Consider the following 17,110-nt stretch of genomic DNA (forward strand, 5'->3'; position numbering starts at 1 on the left):
TTCTTTCATTTTTAAATAAAATAAATAAGATTTATTTCAGAATTCAATTTTTCGAAACTGAATTTAAAACTACATTTTTTGTAAAATTATATTTAATCATGTTAGAAATTTATTTTAAAAACTGAGTTTTAAACTATTATAGTAATGCATAGTAATTATTTAGCATATATGCTATTTGGGTAAAAAGTAATTAAAAATGTTCTAGTTTGAAAAAGAAATTAAAATCCTAACAAAAAAAGAATAGTGCTATCTATGTTATAATATGGCAGTTAAGTAAATGTGAAAATAATACCCAATCTACTACAATTTATTTTCTTCTTATGTAGGGACTTTTTTTTTCCATTTTATATATAAAAAAAAAACTGTTTTTTTTAGTAAAACAAATTGTGCTTTTAAGAAATAAATCAAAATTTTTAAAATAAGTAATTTTTTAAAAATTACTTGTTTTTGTAAACATTTATTTTAATTTTAAATACGGAGATTAACGTGCGTTGACAATCCATTTTCTACTATTTTTTTCTAAATGTCTTTGTTATTAATCTCATAAAACAAAATCTATGGTAATGGTAAAAAAAAAATAGTGAGTATTTTTTGTAAAACTTGTTAAATAAAATAAAAAAGTTAAAAATTAATTTAAAGAGAAAAAAAAAGCAGCTTTTATTTATCTGATTGAGAAGAAAAAAAAAGTATCCTTTATTAGCTGCCATTGTTGTCATTCCAACCTCAAACTCTTCTTCATCTGTCTATTTAGCATAGCACACCTTGTGAGTTTTTCACTTCTCTCTCTCTCTTGCACATTTTTTCTCTTCCAAAACAATACCAAGAGCTCTAATCTCATGGGTTTCCCTGTGGGCTACACGGAGCTTCTCTTCCCGAAGCTTCTCCTCCAACTCCTCTCCCTCTTGGGCTTCCTCCGGAGGTTCATTTGCGGCGTCCTCCGTTTCATGGGCCTCCACGATTTCCTCGAGCCCGACATTGCTTGGCCCGAAGCCCACACCCGAATGCCAGAATTCGAATCCGTCTCCGCCACGCTTATCCGGGAAATCCTCCCCGTAGTGAAGTTCGGCGACCTCCTGGACCCACCCGAAACCTGCGCCGTCTGTCTCACGGAGTTCGAGAAAAACGATGAGATCAGACGGCTGGCCAATTGTCGACACATATTCCACCGAGGATGTTTGGACCGTTGGATGGGTTACGATCAGAGAACGTGCCCTCTTTGCAGAACACCCTTCATACCAGACGATATGCAAGGTACCTTCATTGAAAGACTCCGGGCTATTTCTGGGATCTCTGAACACCCTCTTCTTCCTGCTTCCTAGCTTCATTAATGCTATTTCAAATAATGTTCCTTTATTTACTTTTTTGGGGAAGGGAAATTGATGAAGAAGAATCGGAACAACATGTTCTGTTTTTCATTCTTTCTTCTTCGTTTTCAATTTTTTTTTGTGTATGTGTAAATATACAGAGGTCAGAGGAAAGATCGAGACTTTAATTGTATATCATTATCTCATTTACATCAATTTTGTAGATTTCGGATCTGATTCATGGATCTTCTATTATTATTATTATCATAAAAAACTTCCCTTTTAAATGTGGAGAATAGAAACTAAACTGTAAAAGAAAACCATTTTGCAGTTTATTAAGGTTTAATTTGGTTGTTTACAAATACCAATTTTGGGTGTGGGTGTAAGTTCATCACGAAGGACAGAAAGCACGCGATTTGAAAGGTTACAGTAAAATGGTTTAGGGTTTTGGTAACCTTATTTCTTTTAAAGAAAATAATAAAATTGATTTTATTCCAACCATGCTAAAAATGAATTTAGTTGTGATAAAAGTATATTAATAATATTTTCTTAATAAAAAAATCATTTTTAATTTGATGCCTCTATGATTTACCAAATTGGTGAGGGTGTTGGGATTTTGGAGCATGGATTGGGAAGTGAAGGAATTGAGTGGCAGTGAGTGAAGGGCATCACAGTTTCGACAAATTTTGGTCATAAAAAGACAGAAATTTTTTGTTTAGTTTCGAACGTTTGCAACTTAGAGGAATGGTTTTACCAGCACAGGAAAATCAGAAAAAGAAAGAAAACAAGAAAAAAAGAGAAAGTTGTTTTGGGGAGCCTTTTTGTCGTTTAATGGTGATGCTGTTTATGTCTTGGATACATTTGGAATGCTTTCTTTCTATCTGGAAGATATTTAAAATGTTATCTCTAAAACTAACGTTAAACATATTATATGTTGAAAAAATATGTCATCTACTATTGCTATAAAAACTATACTATTATTTGATTATAAATTCACATTTTATGATGATTATGTTCACAATATTTACTGGCTGACCTTGTAAGATTGTTTTATATTATCAACACACAGGCATTATTATTATAAACACATTGTAAATAATTTTACAACATACTCAAAATTAATTTTATTCATTTCAAAACCTTAAGTTTTAGTTTTATCAAAAAGATTAATTCTATCAAAAGAAGAAAAAAAAAATCAAGATAACAATAATCTTCATTTAGTGAATGCATGTATTTATTCGTCATTGACCAATGATAATATTTACTTACAACAATTTTTTTTAAATTACTTATAGTAATACTTTTTTAAAATAATAGTAATAATTGATCAACTATATAAATATATACGTTGCAACTAAATACCGATGATATTTTAAGCAGAAAAAAAAAATGTTAATCATACTTCTTATTAAACAACTACATATAGTTTTTTATTACATGAATTAGACAAATTAATCTCAAAATTACAAGAATGGACAAAATTTTTAAAAAATTACAAATCTAGGACAAGTCGAGGTGACTGAATTCTAGATAAAAGTTGTATGCATACATGACGACTTCTTTAGAAAGCAGGAAAAAGGTGAAATTATCAAGATAGGTGATGACTTCAATGTAAATGTGGTTGAACTGAAGTTGTTGGATCATGCGATGACTTTAGCAAAATTGGAAACCGACGGGTATCATGACCACTTCAATGTAAATAATTTTGAACTGTAGTTGTTAGGATTGTGACGACTTCTAATTTAGCATGTGAAATTGAAACTGTGGGGTACTATGACGACTTTGTTTCAAAAGAAGTTAAATGACAACTTCAACCTCCTATACAGGCTTACCCTCACCATCTTAGGTCTTATTTCAATTTTTCTTCACCCACCACAACAATCTTTTGGCTAGTCTCCTATGGACCAAAGTCAAATATTCATATATGTACACCCTTCTCACCTTAACATCTCATCCAACTCCCCCATGCACCAAGTCCACTCCTCACACACATTTTTTCCCCTCACTCAACCTTTGGTGCATGACCATCTCATATGTTTTCCACCTTTAGCATAACACCACCATTTGTCTACGATCTAGGATCTCCATCAATGACTTTTTATTTCACAATAATATCTTTTCAAGAGTCTCAATATGTTGTTCACTTTTCTCAAACTCAATAGAGTGATGAAGACAATGAACCCCCTAAACAACAAAGACGACCCAAGAGACCAAGAAGAAGACCAACATGGGGCACTCGACGTCACAGATAAATGTATTTTAATTATTATGTAATCCAAAATGTATTGTATCATGTACTTTGATTAATAATTTTTTCTTACAAAGGCACAAACATATTCTTAAATTTTTGTCGTTGCTACTTAACACATAATGAAAAACTTAACCAAAAGTTACTCTAGAATGCTTGAAAAATAGAAAGAAAAAAAAAACTGAAGTCATCATAGTACATGAGGATTTCTGTTGAAACAAAGTCGTCATAGCACCTCACAGTGTCCCATTTCACATGCTATATTAGAAAGTGTCACACTCCCTAACGACTTTAGTTCAACCACATTTAAGTCGTCACATGTTCTGACAATTTCACATTTTTCTCTATTTTCCAAAAAAGTCACCATGCATGCATACAACTTATATTTAGAAGAAGTCTCCTACCTTGACGACCTGTAATTTTTTTAAAATTTTGCTGATTCTTTTAATTTTGAGGTTGATTTGTCTAATTCTTGTAAAGAAACTTTTCAAGTTTATCCATCAAATTTCATCTATATTTGATTCTAAAAGTGTGTAAATCTTGTCAAAATGTCCATATATTTAGTTTTCATAATAATATGTAATCAAGTCCTATAAAATAATGACACATTTGTAATATAAACATTACATACATTGACTCCATAGATACATTGTAAGTTTAAGATATCCAAAATTATAACTCAAATTTTGTGATTCTTGAAAATTTTAAAAAGTATGTCACTTTATTTGAAAAAAAAAAAAAGTTTTAGATTTCTCTTTAATTAGCGGAGACCATGTTAATCCACAAGTGTGTGTTTAGAGAACCACACTTTGATGCATAGCAGAATAAATGACAAGACCATAATGTGATCTAAGAAAATACTTATCAAATAAGTATATATATATATATATATATATACTCAAAACTTGTTCATATTTTCAAGAAAAAAAAAATTATGGTTGTGCTAATGTTTTTAACAAGAAAATTTTCACTACCTAATCACTTTTGCAAGTAAATTTTGATATTCACGGTGAATGATGTGAATGATCAATTGAAAGTTAAATTTTAGATCTAAATTATCTCGTATTATATGTTGAATTTATCAAGATTGATAATTAAATATTATGATTTTTTTTTCATACTTTTCTTTTTTAAGTGTATGCAATAGGAGTAAAAAACCTATTCAATATAAGTTATTTGGAAAAACTTCAAAAAATATTTTTTGAAATATTAACTCATAAACAACTTAGTCTTAATATCTTGAAAACATCACACACACACACACACACACACACACACACATATATATATATATATATATATATATATATATATATATATATATATTATGTTATGATTAATTTTCATTTTAAATTAGTATCCTCATTTTTTTTTAACTTTAGATGAACTTCTTAGAATTGCGATTTGGTCCATCAACGAGTCTTAAATTGGTTTCGATATTTAACCAATTTGTTTATAAGTTAGCTAATGTAAACCATATACGATATTTGACAGAATGCACACGAAATATTATTTGATTTGAACAATTATAGTAACACGATTTCAGGTTTTGGTAACCTTACTTTAAGCATTATTTAAGAAATTAGTAAGTAATGGTTTAATAGAGCTATCAGACTTATAACTAAATTACTACAATCGATTTTTGTGCATGATCGGTTTCTTTAGATGCATGACATCTAATATGCGTTAGATTCATGTTACACTGAATTATTTAGAAAACTAGACGACCTAATTAAAGAAACATAAATAAAAAATTGTTGTGGTTGCATTATTAATAGTATTACATTAATTTTTTTATAGTATACTAAGTCTTATATTTATTTATCCTTTTAAAATTAAATATATTGACTTGCATACGGTGTATCAATCTTAAACATGGAAGTTTTATTGCCAAATAAATTATTATTTAAACCTCTTATTCTAAAATATGTTTTCACATAAATTATAATAAACGTCAAATTAAATCTTCAAAATGTTTAATATTATATTATACCTAATTATATTTTCTTATAATGCCTAATATTTATTTTCGACTTATACTATTAAATTATAACAAAAACCCTTCGACACACTTGTCAATGAAAAATAAGAATAAGAATACTTCAATACAACTCAAAACCTAACTCAGTTATTGAAAAGATCGGATGCTGACTTCTTGAAGAGTTTTTTAATTAAAAATGGAGCTTTAAATTTATTAGTTTATTCAGTATAAATATAATAATTATATGGCACAATAAAAAAGTACACTTATTAAAATAAAGTAAAATATAAAAAAATAAAATATAAGTTAAGTGTATATTTTATAATTTTAAGATAGCTACTATACAAATAATAAATTTATTATATATAATAAGTTATATATAAATAAAAATATGTATCTTGATAGTACATTCAAATTGAAATAAAACTCGTTGTTACATTTTATTTGAATTTAGTTGTTACATTTTTAGTTAAATAATTAAGATATTTTTAAGATTAAATTATTATTTTCGAGGGAGAGTAGTTATATTTAGTAACTACCAGCATTTTGTTTCAAATCTCACTGAGGCTTTTCAATGTTTTTCCGTATTCTTTATTCTTTGATTATTTTTGCTTTAAAAATTCTATTCCTTTTTTTATCATGACAAGATGACAGTCAATATAATTTTTGTATTTATACGATAACTAATTGTTTTCCGAAATGTTCTTATTGTGATACCCCTTTTTAGCTTTCCCTCTCTCTATTAAGAAACAAAACCACCATACCCATCTTTCTCACCTTTCTCATCTTCTCGGCTGCCCAAATTCTCTCTCAACCTCTCTTCTCAAGTTCTGCCATTTCACTGTCTGTTCTGTTGCATGCTCAGATTCTGGAAGGACCAACTCAACAGGACCCTCAGCAGCTTCCTCTCTCGGCTTCCATTCTCCTAGGTAGGTTCCATCTTTACTTTGGTTTAATTCCAACCAGAATTCACTAGTTAACCTCTGAATTTTGGGTCTGATCGTGTAATTCTTCCTTATCTATGTCGTGGTGATGGATTCTCCTAGGTTAAACTGAAAATTCTGCTCTCCCACAATTTGCTTGATTCCACCAAACTGTATTCTTGGCAAAAAGGTAAGGGAAGCTGACTCTTCGCCCAATTCTCGTATGAAATGTGTTCATGAGTGATTGAATTGCTTGATTATGTGTTTAATTTGTGTTTGGAACTGCCTCTTGTGTGAAATTGAGTGTTGGATGAATTTGAGTGGTTCTGCATGTGAAGAACATATGAGAAATCCTGGTAATTTCGCTCAGGCGAGCAGCTCTCGCCTGAGCGAAAATATCAGAAGATAGCCTTTGTCACTGCGCGAAGTCTCGCCTAGGTGAGCGGGAGTCGCTTGAGCGAGAGAACTTCTCGTCTAAGCGAGCCAGCTTAGCCTGAGTGAGAGTTCGCTCAGGATTATTGAATTGCCACTGTAAGAGGTCTCGCCCAGGCGAGAGCAGCTCGCCTAAGCGAGACAACTCTCTAGCTCAGGCGAGACCCTCTAGCCTAAGCGAGATTCCCTGCAGAAATTGAGTTCTTTCTCTGTTTTTGATTTAATGAAGTTGTACTAATTGGATTGATGTGATAATGGCTAGTCTTGTATGTGATCCTTATGCATGATAGTCAGTGTGATGGAATTGTGTGAAATTGGTCTATATGAGAATGTGTTGGAGTTAGGATTTCAAGGAAAATTCTAAGGAAGATGGTTTTAGTAAATGTAAGGACATGAGGACTCATATTAGTGGTATCCTGATGCTCCTAATAACCATTAAGACTCATATAGAATATAATGGATTATGTCGGGAGGAGTAGCAGGAGGTCCTAGTCTATGGACCCGATCCGTCATAGACGCGAAGGGGACTTACCTTAGGAGTGGTTGGGTGAATATCCCTTGTGCCTAAAACTCTGCGGAGTTTGGGAACCGTCACAAGTGCAAGCCACCGAGAGCTCCAATGTCACTTTCATAATCTGGATATTGAGTCTAGAATGGTGATATTGTGTTATGGTTGTGGTGATTTGGATGATTCTGATAATTGTGTGATCAACCCTGATTGATGCTTAACTACCAAATTGCATGATTTATTCTTAATTAAGTTAGCTTACCCTTCTTGTATGTTGTGTGTTCTGTGTGTCTTCTATTTTTGCAATGATCGTCCTTATTGAATGGCGTGAGCAAATATAGGTGCAGGTGAGGATACACCCCTCCTGGACAGGAGTTGAGTGGTGTTTGGACGCTTCCAGCGATAGTTGCCATCTTTTGTTCCGCCTAGATGTTTTGGGTGTTTTGTAACCCCTTTTGCTTAGTATAGGCTGTATGTATAGACAATATATGTATAGTTATTTTAAGGATGACTGTATTGTTACCTTATACTGACATATTACTATTATCTACTTCTGGATTATCATAATTTAATGTTTTGTTTGATAGCGTAAAAACTATTAAAATGAAATGTTACACTTATCTCCTAAAATCAGTTATTAGAAAATAAAAAATAATTTATGTAATAAACAAAACCCAGTAAAGTCTTGTTTATAAATATATCTATAAAACATAACATGTCAGACGGAACATTAAAGAATTAAAATATATATAATAAATAAATAGGTGAAACTAATAATATAGGTCTTCCCTAACCCCTAGCCTTTATTTATCTCTTTGATCACTTTTCACATGTAAACTTTTATCACAAAAAAATCATATAAAATGAGTTGTGATTTATCGACCAACCTTCACTCAACCAAAATTGGATATTTTGGGCTAAAATTTTTAACCTGTCAATCTATTGTATCTGTTAATCTATTTTGGTTTAACGAGTCCAATCAATCAAATTGACAAACTTAACAAACTAAAAGTAGACCAATCTATCCGTAATAATTTTTTGACCCATTTTGTTCTTTATTATTTAAAATTAAAATTAAAATAAAAGAATTAATTTTATTATACTTTTATAATGATGTAAATACATAATACTATTATAATTTAAATTATTAACACTTATAAATTAACAAAATGATCTATCATGTAAATATAATTAATGATTGTTTAATTGTATTTAATTATTGCTTTATAATGAGATAGATAACGATATTATAATATAAAATTTGTAAATCTAAATTACTAAACAAAATATTAATTTTTTAAAAATGATTTAAAGTTTGATTTTATATATTTTTTATTTTTAGTTAAGGTTTTTAAAAAAAATAAAATTAAAAAAATATTTACAAATATTTCTAAGTATCCACGTCTATAAAAAAAATCACAAGTATTTTTTTATTGGTATACACAAAGTAATAAAAAAGAAACAAAAAAATAATAGATAATCACTAATAAATAAGCACTACTCATATCTGTTTGCTGCTACCTAACAGTGACAAAATGGATTTGATTCAATAAATCGGACTGCCAACTCAACTTGAAATAGGTAGGTCAGGTTAGGTGGTTAAACCTATGAACCCGTTACAGTCCGACATGACATTACTTGTAACCCAATGAGTCCATTGGACGGGTTTCCGCAAACCAACGTACAACTAGGAGTAACAAAACGGATCAATATGACTCGTTTTGGTCCACCAAAAACAAGTTAGGTCAAGTTAGCCCTCCATCAGAAAAGGAATTGGACAATTCAACTCGCCTCACCTTAATGACTTGCTAACTTTTTATTATTTTTTCAAATTTTTGTTTATTATATATATAATATAAATTTTTTAATTATTTTTAATTTTAAACATAAAAAAAAAAGTTGGTAGGCTAGGACGGACTAGCCTACCAATTTGGTGTGCTAGGCAAGCTGGACTATAGCGGATTGACAGGTTAAAAATTATAACCCGACCACCCTTTTCCTGACAGGCTGACGGGCTAGCCCGACGAGCCTAGTCCGACGAGCCTAGCCCGCTTTGACATGCCTACCCACAACCCACACATTTCCTTGATTTGCTATGCTTAGTGTTTCCTCTTCTATTCCTCAACACTCAAAGAATCTCAGTTCACACTTTTCCTCTTCTCTTCCTCAACGTTCAACTTAATCTGTATAGGAGATCGTTGTTATTTCATGTGTTGTTGGTTCAATTGAACGAGTCACGAGGGTTTCCGGCGATTGAAAGGTTTTGCACATCTTTGCATGGCAGCTATGATTTTTTGAGATCTAATGGCAGCCACAACATGGATGTTGTTCCTTATCGAGTAAAACGGCACCCATTTCACTATGCTCGTGTCACTCCCACTACCACATGTTCAACTTTACCCCTCCCAAACACACCACGGCAAAACCATTACCAAATTATTGATGGAAGTTATTTTCGTCCCCAAACCAACTTCTCATTCTCACTTCAAAACTAAGTTCTCTTCAAACCCTGAAAACTTCCTTAAACAACAACCATTTCTCCCAATCCGCCAAAACCCCACGCACTTTCGTCTCATCATCACCGCACTCCTATGGTGAAGTCAAAAACCAAAAATCAAAAATTAAAAATAAAATGTCAAGATTGGCAGGCTAACCCGCCAAGTGACGGGCCAGGTTGTGTTGGTCAAACTGCTCCATCTAAACAGACTTACCGAACCCAACCTGTTTTTGCGTACAAAAGCGGGTCAGACTAAAAGGGACCTATGCCACTCCTACTCCCATCCTTACTAATGTATGAGTGCTAATAGCCAAGTTTCCATCACACATTTAATCACGAGTTGTTTTCTAAACATATTTGGAACAGTGCATTATACCAGCATATTGCAGATAAAAAGTTAAAGTTAACTATTTATGAACACCAACGAGAACAATATACAAAATCGAAGTACGACAGGAATTATAATGTGTCAAGTCACAACAAAACCTGCAAGGGGAAATGCAAAATAATCAACAGATGAGATGGAACTATTGCATTTCACCACAAACATGTGCGATTGTTTTATGAACCAATCAACTAGCGCTGTAGAGAATACAATGGAAGCTAAAGCAATCACTTAGGGTAGCCAGATGGGGGGTACCCTGGTGGAGGATAGGCAGCTGGGGGATAACCAGCGGGGGGGTATCCAGAAGATGGATATCCTTGAGAAGGTGGTGGGGCAGGTGGATAACCATAGGGCTGTCCATAAACCGGTTGTGGTGGATATGCAGGTTGTGGTGCATACCCAACAGAAGGAGGAACTTGCTGATCAATGCGTGACATCTGCTGAACAGGGGGCGGCACTGCCATTACTGGTTGGGGTCCAAATTTCCCATCACGCTTGTCCATTTCAATCTTGTGCTGAGTCTGCAAAAAAAATTCCTCAAGTGTCAATTTTCATGCGTTCATGAGTACGACATCTTGATTAGTGACGGACTTACTTGTACATGAGATGTGCAGGTGCATCCCTTGATTTTGTTTAAAGTATTACCAAATATCTAAAAAAATTATTTCCCGTCCCCTAATTTTGTTCCTCCTAATTCTTTACTTTTACTTTAAAATGTTGCTAGATTGAGACCCATATAATTTCTAATTATCCCACTAACTTAGAATCTTAGATCCGTCACTAATCATGATTAATCATGTCAGATATAATTAACAAACTTACCTGCATGCATGCACAGACCCTGCAAATAAACAGAAGAATATATTTAGTACAAACTCCTTCCAATATAATGTGCACAATTAATTGAAACTTGAGAGAGAAGAGGAAGCCTTACGTGCAGTACACAAGGTCAGCCAAACAAGATAGCAACTGAGAAGCCTCTTGAATTTCCTCGCTTCCAACAATCATGGCAACAATCGAGAATATACATGCAATTTGTTGAAGGCAAAACATGAAACCCTAAATAGAAGAGTTACATGTAATTAACTGAATATCATTGAAAAAGTAAAATTGCATGTATCTGGCCGTGAATGCAAGAGAAAAGTAAAGAGAGAGAGAGAGAGAGAGAGGGAAAGTACAATAATGCAATTATCACATTGCGTTGTTTGAATGTTAAATTCATCTTGCAATAGAAAGCGAGTTGAGGCAACTGAGTTTCCAAAGCAGAGGAAAACCTGAAACAACGATACACACGTCAATAAATATAGCTTGCTATATGTAACAATCATACAATTCAACACCCAAAATTCAAGCTCCAAAGCAATCCTGAGTGGCATTTATTTAATGGAAAATAAAAATTTATAATTTTTCAAAACGCCATTTTCAAACACCCAAAGTTTAAATAAAGCAGTTAGTTTTTGCTCTAAATCTAGTTTCAGTACATTTCCAATCTTTTAAACTACACAATAACTCAACAACTTACAATGAAAAGAACAGTAACGAATACATGAATTGTGGTTTAACTTAAAAAATGGAATCAACAGCTTACTTAATACGCCCACCCCTTCCTAGGTCCTTTTTGACGATAACAAAGGCTTCAGTTCATTATTAACAATGACACACCACTGGGACCACATTTTCCCTTTTGAAGGACATTGCTATCTAAAACCGTGTAAGAAATTCAGCTGCTTTTTTATTTGATCATAAACGTTTTCAAAATCAACTTTAAAACCTCGAGCATCAATATTTTACAATATTGGTTAAATTTTCGGATTGTTATAAGTTTGGAACTGTTTCCCTAGAGTTTCAAAAATTTCTAACTGGATGATGACCAATAGACAATATCAGTAAGGTTCAATTAAAAATTTTCAAATTACAATGGATCCTTAAATTTAGAAAGTTTAATTTAAAAATCCTGAACAGTATAGAGATCAATTCAACCTTAATATTCAACTACCTTTATTGCTAGTAAAGCTGTCATCTAAAATTTGCGTAGTGCCTAGCTTCACTAGGAGAGATCAACAGATTTTCATTTGATGGTTAAACAGTTAACCCACCCTTTTTACCCTTCACCATGAAGAGTTAATCATTTATATCAAACGTCGCATTCATGATTCCTAACACAACAAGATAACAGTAGTAACAAACAAAGCTACTCTCAAAAGTTGGAAACAATTATTAGCCTAACCATAAAATCATGCAATGCGTTTTATTTTTCCATTAATTCGTACCTGAATCATATTTGAAGTCTTCGACAATTACTACATGTGATATACCATTATCTGTTATAAACTTGGACTAATATCATGCAATGGTTAAGGCATCACAGCCAAACTGACTGATAGAGAGAGATGACATGCTGACACAATACCAGGTACAAATAAAAGTAAGGAAAAATAGATTCAGATTTTTATACCTCAGTGCAAAGGCAAAATTCAGGACATTTACTTTCTCCACACCTACCACTGCAGGGCATGTAACCAGCACAACATGTGTATCTGGAAAAAATAAATCGACAGATATGTCAAAAACACAGAGTATGTAAAAAAAATATTTTGGAATGTTAGAAAAACAGAAATAGTATCAATCAATTACCTTGACATGTCATCATAAAGAGCTCGTTTGCGAAGAAGATAAGACACACACGGTGCACTATGATGGGACAAAAGAAAATTAGATTAATTACTGCAGAAAATAAATTCACTTCATGACTAAAATGTAGACCAGTTAAAATTTTGATCCAACTAAGAGTGCACCGTTGTGCATATAAAACAAATTCATCAAGTTTAAAGGCTCAAAAAATCTACAGAAATTATATTATGATCCAATCCAACTAAGAAAACTCACAAAAGAGACGACTGACTTCATTGAGCACAGTACCATACGAAAAGCCGTGAGACTTTATCAACTGGCTAGTGGCTACAAAGACACAACAGATCCTCAACGGTAACAAAGTTTCCTTGGGGATACAATACTAGTGTGCAATAATACACAACCGAAATAAAGATCTCAATATTTATCAATCGATACGGTATCAAATATTTTCGGTAACACTTTATTCAATACCATCTCACTCTGTTATAACCTGTTAGATTGATTGAATTGTCATAGAACCCTTCCTCTGTTGTGGAGGTTTAGCAAATAAACCCTCCACCCAGTATAAGATACTGAAAGAGGCCAGATTCCTACCACCATCAAGATACTATTATACACAAAGACAGAACCTGAGAACCCGCTCCCCTATAGTCATTTTCCGCGTACAAACTCTTTTGTCAGTTCAGGACAATCTTACACCACTCGGAATAAGCATAGTATGTCCATGCCCTTCAACAAGAATAGGAATGCATTTCATGTTTTCTTCATCAGACCCACATAACTTTAAAAGTACATAACTAAACAAAAATAAAACCGATCAATTTGAACAGAGAGTGGAAACTATTTTAAGCAGAATCTAAAATACTTCGTCGGTCAATGCAAGTCAACGTCAATCCTGGATCTAAAAGTCGAATATAATAAACAGCGAAATTGAAAATGAAAGATTTGTTTCCGTGTCCAGTCGAGGAAAAAAAAAACAAAAGAAAAAAGAACAGTCATTAGATCCAGAGAACCAGATTTGACAAAAACATCGAATAGGCAGAAGAAAGTTCCAGATCACATACCACCACACCGCGAAGCAACAATCTGCGGAAAATCAAGAGTTGAGACGACATGAGTGTAAAGATAAAAAGCGAAATTGGAAAAGTGAAAGAGAAAGAGAAAGAGAGAGTGAGGGATTCCTTACAAGGAGTATCGGCCTGAATGGTACTCATGAGATCGGTGTGCCATAGATTCCGGAAATTCTGCCGTGCCTGCATCTTCTCGAGGTGCTCCTGCGACGCCATGACGATTGTTTTCTTCTTCTCGAGCACAGTGACAAAAACCCTAAATGAGATACTCGGGGAAATGCGACACGAAATATATAACAGGGATGAGGAAATCTGGTTGCGTTTTTGAGAAGGAAACGAAAGGGAGAAAAAGTAAGAGGGAGAAGAAAAGATAATAGGCGTGGTTCTGGGGCGTTGAAGCTTGAAACAACTAAACTTCTATTGGTCTATGGACTATTGCTTCATTCATCCGCATAGCTGTAGATGACCCCGCGTAAGCCAACTCGGACTGTAACTACAAAAGGCCCGTGCTTGCTTACAGGGATTTAGGGATTTACTCTTTAATAAAAACGATTCAACTTGTTTGGTTTTAGGGATGAGAGATAATTTATACAGAATGATTTGAAGAATAATAGAATTTTTTTTCTTACACGTATGAAGAGAAAGTGAGAGAAACACAATTCAACACACAAATGTATTCACTCTTTTAATCTTAAAAGTAATTATAAATAAATTTTAAAATTTTAGTATAAATATTTTTTATTTATTTTGTAAATAATTATTTTTATTAAATATTTTTATTTTATTTAAAAATAAATAAATAAATAATACTCAAAAAAATTCAGATTATAGATCCAATTCCAAAAACTTATTTTCATATTTTTAGAACTCAATTTGACTCTTCTTGTATGCAAATTACACTAATGTATACCGCAAATAATTCATCAAAGATATGAAGAGTCTTTAAATAAAAAATAAAGTTTTTTAACAACATATAAATCGAATGGAAGTAATTACGTGAAAATATAAAACAATTGTTTTAATTTAAAAAAATAATTATTTATCAAAGGATAAAATTGTCTCGACACCAAAATATTTATTTCTTTACCTGGAGATTTAAAATTTTTAAATTATATGTAGATCGATGGAAATTAAATTAAGTGTTTTTCTATTTCAAACACAATATTTAATTTAATATATAATAAAATATAAAATCAAATATAATAAAAATAAAAATATATTTTTAATTTTTTTTTCTTTCACATTATTTTTTATTTTTTAAATTTTTTACATATTATATTTATCTCTTTTATTTATTTTCTTTCTTTTTATTTTAAAAGAAAAAGAAAAGTTGAATAGCAACACTGTTTTTATTCTTATATTTCATGTTCTCTTTCAAGAATAATTATTATTTTGTCTCAATAATAAAAAATTAATTTAATAATTAACATTATTTTTGTTTGACCTTTTTAATTGATATTTAATTATCACATAGTTTTTTAAGTAATGATTTCTTTAATTTTTTTATTAAATTATGATAAATTTTTTTTAATTTAAATTTAAAAAAATATATTGACAAAGGATAAAAGGATATATTTATTTTTCGATAATAATATAAGGAAAGTTACCGGTGATTACTAAATCAAAACAAATTCTTCTTTTCCTCTATTTATTCTCTTGTTTCTTTTTCTCTTCCTCTTTTTCTTCATTCTCTTTTTTTTTTTCTTCTCCACGCCCATTTCCTCTTTATATACCAGCAAAATATCATTAGATTTGGTGGAAATTTTATGCATCGATAAATTTATTGACGAAAATGTTAATTAGTAATAAAAATCACAAATTACTAATAGGATTTATGGGATTAATCGTGAGGTACATTGTTGACAAAAATCTAATACATAATTTGTAGTGACATGATAAAGGTGAGAGATTCCTTTGTATGTATCATAAATGATCCATTATAAATATATGTAGTTGTTCACGTGTATGAATAATGTTAACTCATTAAATAAAATAATACATTGACTTTCCTAATTATCTTACATAGGTAAAGATATAAGGTTGTGAAAAACTAAATAAAATCATAAAATATTTTGGTCTAATTAAATATTGTAAATATTTTATTATTTTAAAACTCCTAATATAATAAACAGATGAAATAAAATGAAATGACCCTTAATTGATATAAGAGCTAAAAAGATGTTATTAAAAACACAAAAATAAATAAATAATATTATTACAAACATAGGAGGATGAGATAGATCTCCATGCACTAGAACGTTTCTCCCCGTGTGCCTATCTCTTACAAACCATTGGAATCATATTAACATTTCAAGTCAAGATAAAGTTACATAAGTTTAAATCCAACGAAGAGCAATAATGATAAAATTTGACTATAAATAAGTGCATAGCATTTTCAATTCTCAAAAGATCAACATGATAAAAAAAATGAATTTAAGATTCTACTTTTTATTGATTAATTTTTTTAATATGTTTTCCTTTTCTATTAGATTTAATTGGTTTCCGAATACACCTGTTTTTTGCAGTATAAAGCTTTTTTACAGTATATTATAGATTTTTATATATGATAAATTTATTAATATGATACTTATCTTTAAACTATTCAAAAATTAGAAAATAATTGATATAATTTAATTTCAAAAATGTTTATTTTATATTATTTCTCAATTATATACTCTTATATAATTAAAATTTACCCACTTTATAAAATTAAAATTTTAAGTTTGCACTAATGCGTGGCCTATTTTCGCCTTGATAGTACAAAGTCGCTGCATTATTATTAAAACTAAATCCAAAACAATTAAAAAAAAATACACCACAAAAGAAACTCATAATAAAAGAGAAGTGTTTTCAAATTATAATGGTTTAATTGTCTTTATAATACCATTATTTATTTTCAAATTAATTTCATTATTAATAAGATGTCAATCAAGTCTCAAAATTTCTATAAACATTAATATAAATTTCATGATCTAATTAATATTAAAATTATTAATAAATAAATATTAATTATATATAATAAATTCAGGGTTAAATACGTTTTTGTCCCTTAAGTTTTAGTGAAATTTGGAATTAGTGTTTCTTCAAAACTTTTGACTAATTTACTCTTTCATCTTTCAAAATGTGTG

At 31.0% G+C, this 17,110-nt stretch overlaps 2 protein-coding genes across 2 annotated transcripts; one reads left to right on the forward strand and one right to left on the reverse strand.

Moving 5' to 3' along the window:
- Positions 1 to 711: 711 nt before the first annotated feature.
- Positions 712 to 1,539, forward strand: LOC114179261 (E3 ubiquitin-protein ligase RHA1B-like). Its single transcript, XM_028065528.1, has one exon. The coding sequence runs from the start codon at positions 837 to 839 to the stop codon at positions 1,317 to 1,319; it is 483 nt and encodes a 160-aa protein (XP_027921329.1). The 5' UTR covers positions 712 to 836; the 3' UTR covers positions 1,320 to 1,539.
- Positions 1,540 to 10,276: 8,737 nt separating this feature from the next.
- LOC114178315 lies at positions 10,277 to 14,524 on the reverse strand. The gene is made up of 8 exons (XM_028064147.1): positions 14,099 to 14,524; positions 13,977 to 13,998; positions 12,913 to 12,969; positions 12,734 to 12,815; positions 11,457 to 11,552; positions 11,213 to 11,337; positions 11,101 to 11,119; positions 10,277 to 10,799 (listed from the first exon to the last, which is right to left on the reverse strand). The coding sequence occupies exons 1-8, from the start codon at positions 14,196 to 14,198 to the stop codon at positions 10,506 to 10,508; spliced, it is 795 nt and encodes a 264-aa protein (XP_027919948.1). The 5' UTR covers positions 14,199 to 14,524; the 3' UTR covers positions 10,277 to 10,505.
- Positions 14,525 to 17,110: the final 2,586 nt, after the last annotated feature.

The sequence above is a fragment of the Vigna unguiculata genome, chromosome 3, assembly GCF_004118075.2.
Source record: "Vigna unguiculata cultivar IT97K-499-35 chromosome 3, ASM411807v1, whole genome shotgun sequence".
NCBI classification, from domain to species: Eukaryota; Viridiplantae; Streptophyta; class Magnoliopsida; order Fabales; family Fabaceae; genus Vigna; species Vigna unguiculata.

Excerpts from the sequence above, each read along its gene's own strand:
- LOC114179261 (XM_028065528.1), top strand. The coding sequence starts at position 837 with ATGGGTTTCCCTGTGGGCTACACGGAGCTTCTCTTCCCGAAGCTTCTC.
- LOC114178315 (XM_028064147.1), bottom strand. The coding sequence starts at position 14,198 with ATGGCGTCGCAGGAGCACCTCGAGAAGATGCAGGCACGGCAGAATTTC. Across the intron at positions 11,553-12,733 it reads AATTTTGCCTTTGCACTGAG|GTTTTCCTCTGCTTTGGAAA; the intron begins GTATAAAAATCT and ends TCGTTGTTTCAG. Across the intron at positions 11,338-11,456 it reads AATGTGATAATTGCATTATT|GGTTTCATGTTTTGCCTTCA; the intron begins GTACTTTCCCTC and ends TCTTCTATTTAG.